Raw genomic sequence first — 14,231 nt, forward strand, 5'->3', positions numbered from 1 at the left:
TGACTTCAAGTTTCCAACACGCGACTGCTACTTTCTCGAATTACCGCAAACTTTACAATGTAGTTTACATGCTAGCTCTTTCTTGAACAGTTTTATTTTCTCCCGTCAAACAACTTTCGCGTCTTTGAATTCTTCATGGAATATCTCACTGCAAGAATGTAATCCGTCGCGATAATGATATTCGAGGAACGCGATTGTCTTTATCGTTTTCTTCAACCGCGTATAATATTTGGAGACATCAGAAAGGAAGAAGAAGCAGAGAATGGTAAGGGAATGATAAGGCGATATTGCAATCTTCCGTTAACGATAAACGGTTCAAGTAGTCAAGTAGTCAGCTTATTTTCTGACTCGTGCGCGCGGATCGGTGTTTCCACCGTGGGAATTGACGGTATACGACGAGGGTGAAATAGCGTGCCGTTGAGAGACTGACCTTGGTAGTTTTGCCAGAAAGCCGACGCCTGGCTACCGATGAGATCCAGCCCGTATCCCCATGCGGGCTTCTCCGGCGTCGACGGCTGCTGAGACGGACGCGGCACTTGCGCTTCCCGGTATTGTTGGGCCGCTGCTTGTTGCTGCTGAAGGGGTTGCTGCGACGGCTGTTGCTGCGAGGACTGCTGTTGCGATTGAGAATGCACCGGGCTACTTTCCGGCGCTTCCGAATTCGTGCGCGCTTCTGCCGTCACGTTTTCTGCGTCATAGAAAAAAAAGCTCGATTATCGCGACTTTCATACACGTTTTCGTTTTGAAATTTTCTCGCGAACGTAACGTTTGAATATTGACAAACGACACTTTTTCGATCGCAAAAAGTTAAGAACGAATTTTGAGACAGAAAACTGAAACTTGTAAGTATTTCATAAGATCGTAATCATCTTTCGTGTGACTCACCCCGAAGCCGACGCCAAAGTGGCGGAGTGGCGTGCCGTTTGATTCAAAATTAGTATGCGACTCTCTGGATTTGACAGGATTAATCAACGGTACCGGTGACGACGACGACGACGGCAGCAACAACAGCAGCAGCAGCAGCAACAGCAGCGGCGGCAGCAGCGACGGAGAGGTAACGCGAAAACGATGAGGTAGTGGAGGAAGAGATGGTGGAGAAGAGAAGGAGCGAGGAGATGAGGCCAGGACGAAACATTATATCGGAATAAGAGATTTCACTTAAAGGGTTTCGCGTTTGAGTTTTGGTAGTGACAGGAAGAAGGGTGGCGTGCCGCTTGTTGCTGCTACTTCTACTGCCGGAGGATCATGGGGCGAGACGCGCGGTGCCTAGTCAAGGTGCCGGTGAGATGATGGGAAGAGGGGGGAGAGGGTTGCAGGGGAAAGCAGGCTGCCATCAGCCAGCCCGACGACGGAGAGGGATTGCATCGCCGGCAGGGGGATAAGTAAGGAATCATATTCTGCCGGGTGTCAGGCTGTTTGCTCTGCCTCGGCGTATTAATTAATTTATTCCGAGATCACCGATGGCCCCGGGGCTCTTAACGAAGAGACTGACGACGAGCTTGAGAAATCCTAAGAAAACCCGTCCATTTGCAACGATAGCCTGAGTCTAATCTACGCGATGAAAATCGTGACGTTATTTCCTGGCAGGCGGTTGTGCTGAAGATAGATATTGTCAAAAAGTTTTCATCGCGAAAATAATATGAAAAAAAAAAAAAAATAAATAAATAAACATTCCCAATTCTTTTTTAACTTTCCCTTCCAATGTTTTTTTTTTTTTTTTTTAATTTTCATAAAATTTCTAATAATATATTTTAATTTCGAAATTTTTGCCGAAAAAACTTGTCGCTTGTAATGAAAGCGATTCGTACTTACCGGTAATCGCTCTAACTTGTTCCGAAGATGCTCCCGTAGCTTTAAGAGCCTCTTCCAATTGTGTGCGCCTCTTGATCTCCAGGTCCAGTTGCTCCTGCAACCGTTTTCTCGCTCTTCGTTCCTTCTTTAGCCGTTTCTGATAAACCACTGTAAACAGAAGAAAATATTAGCACGTTTCCGTAGACGACGTTACTAAAAATTATTATAACGCGTCATTGAACGTATGTTTCTGAATACGCGCGTCAAATTTACGCTGACCATCTCTGTTCCCCAGGTGGCGGAACCCTGGCGTGGCCAAAGTCCGATAGAATTATCCTGGTGTATCATTCTACAGCGGGGGGTTTCACACTGCGCACGGCGGGCCCCAAAACTCAAAGTATACGTCTAAGCGGGGGTCCGATCGTCTCGTCAGCTACCGTGCGCGGATCCGACGGTAGCTGGTCGAGTCGAACGTCCGAGACGAATCGTTTATCGATTTCTCTCAATAAGTTGCCGCTAAAAAGATACAGAGGCTTTTCTGGCTCCAGCATCCGCATAATAAATGTAAATATTAAGCAAATGTAAATTTATGCAACCGCGTGATGGTTTCTTGTTTAGAAAATTATCTTTTTCATTAATGATGCTTGTTGAGATAAATAATTAATTATGTTAAACAAAACATATAAGAGCGAGAATACAAGACTAATAAAATATATACTTTTTATCTTTCACGATATAAATTTAATCCTATGATATGATTTCAGTACAGAATGAAGAATATTGTTTAATTGAAAACTAGAATAAGTTCTCAATCTACCGTAAAATATTTTTCTTTGTACTTTGTTTAAGATTGTGGAGGAACGATTGCATTCAAGGTAGCTTATCGTTGACCGCGGATATTACGACAATGTAGACTGCTTATTGTTCGCTTTTCCGCATCGAATCATCCATCCATTTTCGTAACCAGACTTTCACACTTGTTTATCCGGATTCCAATAAACATTTCTTTTTCCGCCTGCGTCTTTGTTGCCGATGTGATGGTATGCGAAATCAATTCGCCGCCGTGATGCGCGCACACAGATTTGCGTTTGGAACTCTCATACACGTACGTGCGACACGTTATATATATATATATATATATATATATATATATGTGTGTGTGTGTGTGTAGGAGAACGCGCATTCGACACGGCTGTGCACGAGGTTCGCTCAGATACGTGCAGGCCGATCGGTTTGATCGGTCGAGAGCCAGCGCGTCGGCGTCTTTGAAAGAGAGGAGAACGAGACTTTCTTCCTCTCTCTCTCTACCCGCTTTAATTATTTTCCGTCATTGTGAACCGGCGCGTCCGGCCATTGTGTCTTCTCCCGGGGTGCATCGACACGTTTGACTCGATCTCTCCTCGCGAACTCTGGCTTTGTTCGACGATGATCCTGCCTCAATCGTTCTCCGAATCCTTCTTGCGCCGAGTTGAACGAATAATAGAACGCGGCACGTCCTTCCGCCGAGACGATGACCGGTTCTTGCGCACGATTTGATTCCCCGCGAAAAGGTAGAAAAAGGAGCAGAGAGAAGATTAGAACTGGATCGAAAGAACGCTACGATTTCATTTCTTTCATTTATTGAGAAATTCGATGGTTTTTAAATAAATATCGCGCGCTTTAAATTATTAAAGATAAAAAAAAAAAAAAATCATGAATTCTTTTTGATATCGATAATTTATAAATAAGATTGCAGAAAATCAATACGCCTTTATCGGAGTTTTCATACAGTCGGTATAAGCGAGATGGATCTGTCGTGATTCTTCTGGAAGGCGAAAGACGGTAGCTACTCCCTCCCTCTCGATTTATAATCATCCTACACTCTGACAGGTAAGACGGTAGCGCGAGGCGTAGGTATCACGTCGCCGTGGGCGTCCTCGAGTACGACGACATTACCTTACCTTACCGTCGCTTTCGCTCCGGTATAGCATGGAGATTAGGCACGCGGCTTTAATCGCCCTCCACTCGGGCGTCATTTCTGAAACGGTAATCAGAGATCGTATTGCCGCCGTGAAAGTAAATCGTCGAGAGCTCGCGCAAAAAAGCATCCATCCACTTTAGATGCAAATGTATTTCTTATTCGGCCACACGCACATCGTGGAATCGGGCAGGGAAATATCATTCCCTTCTTCCCTTGGAATCTATCGCTGCGGGTGCAAATCAAGCCAAGCGTCTGGTCGGAGAGAGACCTCTCGATGATCTCTCCACATCTGTGTCAAATTGAACGTCCACGGATGCGTCGATTCAAGGCGCGAAATAACCGGCGGGATGGCATCGATGTGCTATCGCGATCCTATCGATCCTATCGATCCTATCGTGTCTCCTCTCGCAGGTGGCCACCGGTTGAGCATCACTGATACGTGATTGATTCTCGGCAGACAAGGCGCAGACAACCCCTTCGTCCCTTCTACCTCTTCGCCATAACCGTGTGCCCCTCCTTTTCCTCCCTGCCTGTGTATTTCGTCTCCCTCTCTCACTCTTTTTCTTATCCACTTTGGCATAACGCGCCTCCGAGACGTTTCTCTTCGTTCCTTTTCTTTCGTTCTCTTTTCCTTTCTCTCTCTTTCACCTGATGTTTCGTTTTCTTCGCCTTCTCTCCCTTTCTCTCTTTCCTACGTGAAACGAAACAAGGGTGGAGAGAAAGTGGGAGAGGGTGGGGGCGGACGGGAGGACGAGGAGGGCAGAGGGAAGAGAAGGTTGCGGGACGACGGGCGGCAGGGAGGAAGAAGGGGGCAGACTTCTCGCAGTGACGAGAGGGTCGGTGAGGAAAGACGGGGGGAGAGGAGTGAGCGCGAGCGCCGGGGTACGGGGGGGACAGCATTATGATGCAAAGATGGCGCGGCGGCGGCACCCTAGAATTAGCTCGAGCACTCGCCATTGGCCGCTCAGCAAACCACTCCTTCGGTAACAACCGACTGCATACGTTGCATACTAAGGATACACGCGAGCCGGCAAAGAATTGCCCCGAATGGGGCTGCTGCTTTCTCCAGAGTCCGACGACATCGTCCACCTACGGTGCCAGCCAGAACGAAGACTATATCTTCCTACGACGCGTCGCGACGAAGGATGTTTCTTCTTTTTTTCCTCCAGATTTTAGATGATTAAACAGATGCTCACGATTTTTTTATACCGTTGCAGTTTTCTTTAAACATACAACCTGGGAAATATTATATTTTTTAATATTTATGATACAGCAGTATATATATATATATATATATATATAGAGTGCACCTGTGTTATATTATTATTGTTACAATTTATCAGTATTAAATTCATCCGTAATTCCGTCGCGCAAACTCGATGAAAAATATCGATACAATGCGTTTCCCGAGAGGTACCAATCGAGCGACGAAGACAGCGGGTCGTAGATCGAGCAGAAACTAGTAATTTGATGCTAGCGGATACGAAAAGAGAGAGAGAGAAAGAAATTGCATGGGTATCTTGGAATAGTGTTGAAGATGGCTGGGCGCGGACGTTGCCGCACGGGGTCTAAGGTTATAGGGATGATTTCAGAGTCACGGTCGCACGATCTTGCTCTCGCTCCGATAAAATGCGGGAGTTCGACGACGGACAATACTTTGCCGATCGCGAAAAACGCTCCGCCGTTCCATGGCTTGTTTCTCTCTCTTTCTTTCGTCCTTTTCCCATTTTTTTTTTCCTTACCGATACTCGCCAGAGATACTTGAACTTTTTGCGCGTTACTTACTTACTTCGCCTTGTAACTGCGACGTAACTACTTGCCCGATCAGACCGAGTATGAGCTCTATATCGAGTGCTGATATAAAATCCGGCTTACCGTGGCAATATTATACAACGATTTCAATGCAGCAATTTTTTTCTCGCATTTCTGTGAGCGTTGGATGAAACATCATTTGATTGACATTGTAATATTTTTGCGTAAGCGGCAGATCAGCGTCATCCACGCGTATCTTCTTCTCGTGTATCTCATATATCTTTTCGATCTTAATTATCATCAAACGTAATTGCATACTTTGATATCCGGTGCATACGTCATTCAGTGTTCCTGTTTTTAACGTGATGTCGAACAATCTATCGGATTTATCCATCTACATCCGACACTCATTTCGAGTGTTTTTATATTCGGACCTCCCGGCGATTTCATTGCGTCGGGACTGACTACCGCATACATGCGTGCGTGTGTAAGGATGACATCGGTGATTACGCAAGACGCGTAAGGGAAGAAATTTGCGGTCGATTATGACATCAGATCCGATGCAGTCGGGGACCGCTGTCTGTCGATGCAGCAGATTGCAGATAGCTGAAACGCCGAGTCGTCATGTGTCGATGTGTCGTCGAGGCGAGCGAAGAAGCAGAGAGAGGGAGAAAAAGAGAGATAGAGACATAAAGGCGGAGAGGGTGGTCCATTAGATAATGCAGTCAACAGAGAGAGCGGCCTCTCTCATCGGGCACGTCAAAATACATCAGCTACCACTGTGCACTCGCTTAGAAATCTTCTGACCGCTCTCGGCGTGGACTCCCCACGTCGAAGACTCGTTGACCGGTGACTCTCTCTCTCTCTCTCTCTCTCTCTCTTCCCCCTCCCTCTCTCAAAGTTCACCGTAAGTTTAACGCTCGTTCGCCTGTCCGACAGGACACGATAGATCTCGATCGTCGATATCGAGTTCCGCGGTGACGGGGGGGGGGGGGTAGATCAGAAATCGCCAGCTTCGATGTCGCGATGAAAGCACCGACTGATTTATTCCGAAATATTTTATTATTCTTTTTGTTTTTGTTTTTTTTTTTTTTTTTTTAATCAAGTAACTTTTAAATTGTGTCATGAAATTTTCGATGCTCAGCAACTTGGCTGCATAGAAAAATAAATTATACGTGACTTGGATGACACGATTCGAGAATGCTGTTGCGGTCGATTATATACAACGCGTGTACCGGGCGCAAACAATCAATTGTGGGGCCAGGAAACGTAATAGCCGAATCCAATCAGGAAACCCGCGGAAACTAATATAGAGCCAGACCGTCTTACCCGGACTGTGCTTAATACCCGTAGCCAAGAGCGAAAGAGAGAGAGAGAAGGAGAGTGAGGGGCCCTCCGGGAATAGCAATATGATTTACATTTTGCGGTTATATTGACCATTCTCGCCACCTGCAGCACTTGCTCTCCTTCGTGGCCCCCGGGCTGCGCCAAGAATGACCGGCTTCCACATTCCGGAAAAATTAATAATGGCTCGCCTTCGGGTCTCGTTAAACGATCACCGTTCTCGCGCGCGATATCAGCGACTCCTCCGACTGATATATTTTCTTTTTTTTTTTTCTTCCACGATATCCCGATTTCGCACGATAATAAATAACAATTTTCTAATTATTCTCTCGCGCGTTTCTCTTTCAAGCTGCCATCCCCCGCGAATGATATCGGTGTCAATTTTTTTTTCCCGTCACGTGCTCGCTCGCGGCGCCGTGTTTCGCTCGTTAATTATTCCTATTTCCAGATTAAGCGCGGGAAAACGATGTCAACGGCGCGGTCGCGAATCGTTACAGGTTCAGGAAGATACGATTTATGTGAAAGGGGCAAGACGGTATACGCGTGTAACGCGGTAAACGCATAATTACAATTCATGAAGGCGGACGGACGTCTGCCTGCCTGCGTCTAGACGAGCTCGTAATCTCCTCAGGACGGCGTTCTCGAGGGCTCAAAACCAACCGAAACACCCGTTAGCCGTAACGGAGTTGGGGGAGGGACGGGAAGGAAGGAGGACGGTTCTTAGGCACCTACTAGAAAAGCCGCGGTCGCTCCAGCAACACGCGCTCGCGCGCTCTTCTCCGACGGACAGCATCTGTGCTCTACAGCTCTCGATATCCATATAAAGCTGTGTGTTGAATAATATTACACTTAGCCCGTACCCAGTCAGACGATTATAGTTGGCGGCAACGTCGATAGTAGTAGTTGGACCGTGCATCCTGTGCGAATGCTAATTTTGGAGGGCGCCGCGCTTCGAACCAACTCGAAAGAAAAATTACGACGCGTGCTTCGCTCGCCGCCATCGATCTCAGCGTAAGCTGAACAAAAAGTTAAAATAGACGGCAAAAAGTTGCAATATTGAAAGAAAGAGGCACGCGTGTTCTGCACGTAACGTACGATCGATTTCGTTTGTTAAGACAATCGACACGAGCAAAAGATTCTCATCGTCCACCATCCTTCGTCGTCGCTCGGCGGGGTTGCGGTCTCTCGTTCAAATATCAATTTCCCGGTGATAACTTTTCCGCGGCTTTCTCCCGCCATCCCCTAGGCTCTCGCGACCCATATGGAAATGGAAATCGGTCATCGGAATCCAGTTTGCGAGTGGAAACATCCCGAGAGGGTCAGCCGTCTTATCCTCAGCTATGCCCTTCCATTTTTCGAGAGAGCTCCATCTCCCCTTTTTTTACACAGCATATATATATATATATATATATATAAACCGTCATAAAGTCGAAAGCTTTTTTCGCTTTTGCGTATTATTCTTTTATCCGATCCGTCGCGCGCGTTAAGGGTAGCGGCATCCGGCGATGAGATGGAAGGTATATTCGCCGTCTCTCGAATGGAGTCGGCAACGCCCGAGGTGGAATCTATCGCGCTGTGCGCTAGAGAGGCACGGCGGTTCTGTTTCATCTCGCCGGGATGTTTTCGTAGGATAAACTAATTTATCCTATTAACATCCGCCGTGTACTTTATCCACGGGCTTCGTCCGCTTCTAACAGCGCGCACGTCGTTGCGATTCTGTTTGCCGCGTTTATAACGTTTCAAATCGAGAAGAGAGCATTGAGAAAGAGAGAGATGGAGATAGAAGGAGAAAATCGTGCATATTGTCGCGAGAATGCTATCACGATTGTTGGTGATCGAGAGTTATCGCGAGCGTCGTTATCCGGTTCTCGCCGATGCGAGAAACGGATGCGAGTATAGAGATACAGACTTTCAAGAATCTCCTCCAAGATCCGAGCTGAGACGTTGGTGACCGGCGCAAAATTCTTGAATTACACGGGTAAAGTAATATGAAAATATTTACGTCTCCCCCTCTCGCATTCTTGCCTCTCATCCCCGGATGAGCGAGTGGGTCATTCGAGACCTCCCTGATCTGGTTACCGGATTCTCTCCAGTATGCAGAAACGTAATAGCCGAATAGCCTGGCGTTTTGCCTCGCGGCCACCGAGCGGATCTTTTGTGCGCTCCGCGATCCCGCCCGATAAGTACTCACGAAGCAAGGAGGGAGGTCTCTCTCTCGATCGGTCTTAGGTAGGCCGTTCCGAGAGACGATCGATAATTTCGAATAGCGCACCGCTCGCGACCCGATACTGTAATGTCGCGAAATAAAGATCGTCTGTGCAACATCACAGATTTATTCCGGATACTTTATAGCGTGCGAATGCGTTAGCGCGACGATTCCGACGACGCCTCGATCAAAGGGCGGAGAGTGGTATCGGACAGTCGTAGTCGCGATAGGTGTAATTTTCGACGATAGACACGCGGGGATAATAATCTAAATGACGGCGCGCTTTACATCTCTCCGAAAATCACTGTATTCTCTCTCAATAATAATACTTATCTTTCAATATCAATCTGCGCGACAGGTTTCGAGTTATAAAATTCTGCAGACTTTTCTGAGCCCTCCAAGATCGGGAGAGGTCTCTACCAGAGATATAGTCGATGTTACATCGTCCGACTGTCGATCTACAAAAAATGTCGATCTACGAAAGCCGATGACATCGGGGTTTGCCGCGCGTTATTCGGATATCTCGCCGCGCGTTTCTTTATCAGCCGGAAGCAGTAGCGATTCTCAGGGGGGCTCCGTCTGTATGGGACGCGTGTTTTATTGCCCGAAAACCGACAGATATCAGGATTATGTGCTCCGTCACGGGAGAGACTGAAAGGAGCGCGTCGAGAGCCGAGAGTGCGGCCGATACGTGTGTCTGGGGTAAAACGCGATGCGCATGAGGGTGCCAACCCTCGGAAAAGGGCAAGAACATTACAACGCGCGCGCGACTCTACACCTCCGCAAATCTTTCACGCCAAGAGCCTCTTTTTTAGTCTATTTCGAAGCTATAAAAACGACGCAGCCACGATAATTAGATGCCTGAAGCCGAAGCTTAAAATAAGATATCGTAGACGAGTAAATAATTAAAGCTTATAAGCTATAAAATTTTATAAAACATTTTGGAAAAATAACAATAATCAAACTGTTACATTTTTGTCGCCGTACAATTTTAATGAAAAATTATAGAGAGATTTAAATAAGATTTAAATTTCATCACAATTTTATTTTTGTAATTTGCACGATTAAATTTCTTTATTAATTTCGTGATATAAAGGTCATAAATATTGGTTTCTTGAAAGAGGCATCTCGGTAGACATTCAACATACGCGAACACAGACGAACGGTCGTCAGTTACTTCGATATGGTTGCGTTTATTGGCCATAACGGATATTGCTTTCTGCCAGAAAATAAGCGGCACGGAAAAGTTAGGCGAGGCAAAGGGAGAAATAGTGAGGGTAGGGAAGTAGAAAGGGATGATAGTCGAATCAAACGGATTGTATTTGCTGTCCGCTACGATGGTGATGGTGTGATGATAGTGTATAATTCCGAGATGCCGAGTCCAAAAAACTAGTTAGATGGTTATCGTCATAATCGCGGCCCAGGTCGATAAAATAAGACGATTGAGAACGGCTTCTTTAATATCAGGTTATTCTTTAAACGGTCGTTAATGGCACGCTGTTAAAATTTTATATATATAAATAAAATTTTAATGAATTATAACATAGATATATATATATATAATTATAACGAAATAAAATTACAGAAAAAAACTTTCAGACGTGTATATATATATATATATATATATATATATATATATACACGTCTAAAAGTTTTTTTTCTGCAATTTTATTTCGTTGTAATTGTATATCTATGTTATAATCCTTTTTTCGAAGAGATAATTACAATTTGCGAATACGATATTCATCAAACTCTGTCAATTTATTTGACGCGTCTTATTATTATGTTTATAATCACACAGCTGACAGGGAATCTCTCTTTCATCGAAGTAGACATGTGTGCGACGATATGATCCCGATAAGCGTGCCAGTTTAATTGATATCGATTCCCTGGAAAGATACGCCACGCGTGCATAGATTACGCGCGATATGCGTGCGATGTTTATTCAACTAAAAGCCAGGGTTCGTGGTTGTTTTTTTCTCGCTCGTCGGAAAATAACGATCCGCGGTGACGGTTCGCGCAGCATGCGTTCCCCACTGATCTCCTTGTCTCTTACGTAGTCGGGACACGTGGTCGAGCTGTGTCAATGATGACGTTTCATTTTTCCGGGGCATTTTTCCCTAAATATCTCAAAAAAAAAAGAAAGAGAAGAGAGAACACGATGAGGGACTATGTGGATTCGAGGGGTAACGTGGGGAGAGACCCCGTGGAGCGCATCGACGAGAAGTGTTTTAGCTTATCGCGTTTGTACGTTTAATACCTCTTCCTCCGTCGCCTCCGTATGATGTAGGGTCCATCCCCGGGGAGACGTACGGCGGCTTAATGGTGATTTTTTGTTACCACGCAGTCGTTTTCGCTTCGTGACGATACGAATACGGGCGATGTCGAGCGATACACGTTCCTCTCGGATATCTCGGAGGCGACTTTTTCCGCCACGTCATGGCGATCAAAAGTTACGGAAAGCCAGCAATCTTGAGAGTCGCCTAAGTTCCTAAGGAACTTTGCTTCCTGTCCTTGTTACGGCACGCGTGAAACTTGTAGATATATCTTAATTTCAAAAAGTTGATGGATAAAAACACGTTTGTCAGAGAAAGAGATTTCATGCGTATTTTTGTATTTCGATACGGTTGGACAATTTCTCGTCGCGAATCTCGCGAAACAATGCGAATTCTATCTGCCGACAATGTTAAGGTAAGAGTAACTCTTTTGTCTTGTCTCTCGTAAGAGACAAGAAAGAAGAGAACAAAGGGCGGGTCGAGATCGCGCGGCGAATGAAATTATGCCGTGGAGCTCGCGCTCGAGTATCGTTTCAGCGAGTATGTAAGATGCTCGCTAAAAGTATCGTGTGTCTCTCTCTTCGTGTAAAGAACAGTCCAAGACAGGGGAAGAGACAGAGAGAGAGAGAGAGAGAGAGAAAGAACAAGAAAGACAGGAACGACGCATAGGAATTAAATTCTTAAAGTTCCCTCCGATGTATGCTGGAAAGTCGCATTCCGCCAGAGTCCCCGAGACATCTAGAACCAGCTTACTTCTTCCCTCCTTCCCTACTCCCTCTCCATATACCCCCGCCCCCCTCTCCTTCTCTCTGGGGAGCCAATATTAATTCCCATAAATTTCCTTTCAACGGGTACGCTTATTCTCCCGTATTACTAGCGGAGGACTGTTTGCCTTTTAATCTGAGAATATGCAAAAAGCGTTATTCTTCTTTTCTTTTCATTTCTTTTCATTTCTTTTCTGCCGACACACGATTCAAAAGCCGGAAAATGGAAACCATAGTGAATAAAAGTAGTCAGAATGAAAGACTCTTTAGAATTTGAATAATTTTTTTAATAGAATAAAAAATCACTCTACATAAATTTTGATCCAAATTCGATTAATCTCTGAAAAAATCAGCAATGTTAATTTGAACGACTAGGTATCTGTGTTTTTTTTTTTAAACAATATTAACGATGAGATAAATGCGACTTTTTCACGACGAAGAGCCCGTCGTCCATTGCGAGACAAGGCCGTATGAAAGAGAAAGGCGAAATATTACAAAGTTCTTTCAAGTGCTGCCGCAAAGGGAAGGAAATCTTTGTGGTTTCACGTTGGAAAAAAGAGGAGAAAGAGAATAAAAAAAAAAAAAAAAAAAAGGCAAGAGAAAGAAAGAGAGAAAGGAAGAGTTTCGGATGAAGGGAAGAAATACCGAAAGGGTGGAAGTGGTTTGAATCGGCGAGTGCAGCCGCAGCTTTCTCTTCCTGCGTTTCAATTTCTCAAGTGGCTCGGCCGCCACTCTTCTGGGTAGGAGGCCGCAGAGAGAACCGCGTGTTTATACAATGTAATGGCTTGTGCCAGCATTGTATATACCGTTTAGCGGTGTACCGACCGTGCCCGTGCCGTAGGTAGGCGCTCACTTCGCGATTCTCTTTCGGCATTCGTTTGGCACTTTATCACGCCCCTAGATTGCCGCATTAAACATCCAGCAAAGGGAATCTCAACCCTTGCGCGACGTCGCCGCGGCTCACGATTCTGAAAGGAGATTTCCATTTGCCTTCTCTTTTCCTCTCCCTATCTCCGGGCGGAGAGAAAGAGAGCTTTGCAGTCCATTTCCATTCTCGTTCGCGTAGTCCCGTTATTTATCTTTCGTCGGAGGGAGGGGGAGGGGGTGTTTCGCTTCTTTTTCGTTGGTTTGAGCATTCGCGCGAATCTTACGCGAGAGTAGGGGTTGCCGAGACATTAATCGTTTCCAGCTATATTATTTCCCGCCGATTATTTCCCGTCTTTCCGCCACCGCGCGCGTGATCGGAATTCGATATCGAGTTCCATCCTTTCGTCCTGATCGCTCGACTCGAAGATGGCGCGTTTCGAAATTCAAGAGGGCATCGCGAAGACGAGGCATCGCGGAGGAGGGGAGGCAGGATCTACGAAATTATGGCAGGTGGAAGACGGGCGACCTCCCTGGCGATCGGTCGTCTCTTGGTCGTCGTATACCAGGTATACGATATCGCGTTACACGCGTGGCTGGCGCGGAGATCGAAGAAAGACGAATCGTTTTACGTCCCCGTGCTTGTAGCCATGAATGCCTCGGTACAATCTACCCAGATAATATTGCCACGGGTACATTGTTTACGTATAACAAGATGCATATCGTCATCGTCGCCGCCACCGCCACCCCGTCTTGTCGTCTTCAACTTGCAGCACGAGCGGCGAGCGGCGAGCGGGAGAGATATGAAGCGGATAGATTGTTGAATCGATAGGATAACGGATTTATCGATGGATAAATAGATTGATAAAGATTTACGTATACGCCTAGAGAATATCTTTGCGTAACAGTATCCAGGTATTAGCAAATAACAACAATCGCCATGCGCAACGTCTATGATTGCGGTTATATTACGGAAAGAATATAATCAAATTAAATCGACGACAGTAAAATTGCTATGCTTTCTGCGTCATATAAATTTGCAAACAATGCAATTTCGCGTCTTAAATTATTTGTTTTTATTGAATTATTTAAAAAATCTTTTTTAATTAACATTTATTTTACATCGCTTTGACTGAAATATTAAAAAAAAATCTCTTTGAAGGAGATTATTCTCGCATTTAAAATACGCATGTAAAAAGCGGATGTGACTAATATCGTTTTATTTTGCGTCAAAGTGTCAAACGTTATCGCGAACGTGACGCCGATGATCGGCG

At 45.5% G+C, this 14,231-nt stretch overlaps 2 protein-coding genes across 7 annotated transcripts in view; one reads left to right on the plus strand and one right to left on the minus strand.

The window, feature by feature from the left end:
• Positions 1-14,231, plus strand: part of Plc21c (Phospholipase C at 21C) — a 119,622-nt gene that overhangs the window by 98,383 nt on the left and 7,008 nt on the right. The gene's annotated exons all lie outside the window — the stretch shown is intronic.
• Positions 1-14,231, minus strand: part of Dac (dachshund family transcription factor) — a 188,733-nt gene that overhangs the window by 11,012 nt on the left and 163,490 nt on the right. For 5 of the 6 annotated variants that reach the window (XM_072910044.1, XM_072910043.1, XM_072910042.1 and 2 more), the window contains 2 exons: positions 1,813-1,959; positions 431-688 (listed from right to left, as the gene is read on the minus strand). In XM_072910044.1, the coding sequence (XP_072766145.1) occupies positions 431-688; positions 1,813-1,959 (405 nt within the window). The remainder of the gene's footprint in view (positions 1-430; positions 689-1,812; positions 1,960-14,231) is intronic. The other variant, XM_072910046.1, reaches the window with a different exon arrangement.

The sequence above is a fragment of the Anoplolepis gracilipes genome, chromosome 17, assembly GCF_047496725.1.
Source record: "Anoplolepis gracilipes chromosome 17, ASM4749672v1, whole genome shotgun sequence".
In the NCBI taxonomy this organism is placed as follows: Eukaryota; Metazoa; Arthropoda; class Insecta; order Hymenoptera; family Formicidae; genus Anoplolepis; species Anoplolepis gracilipes.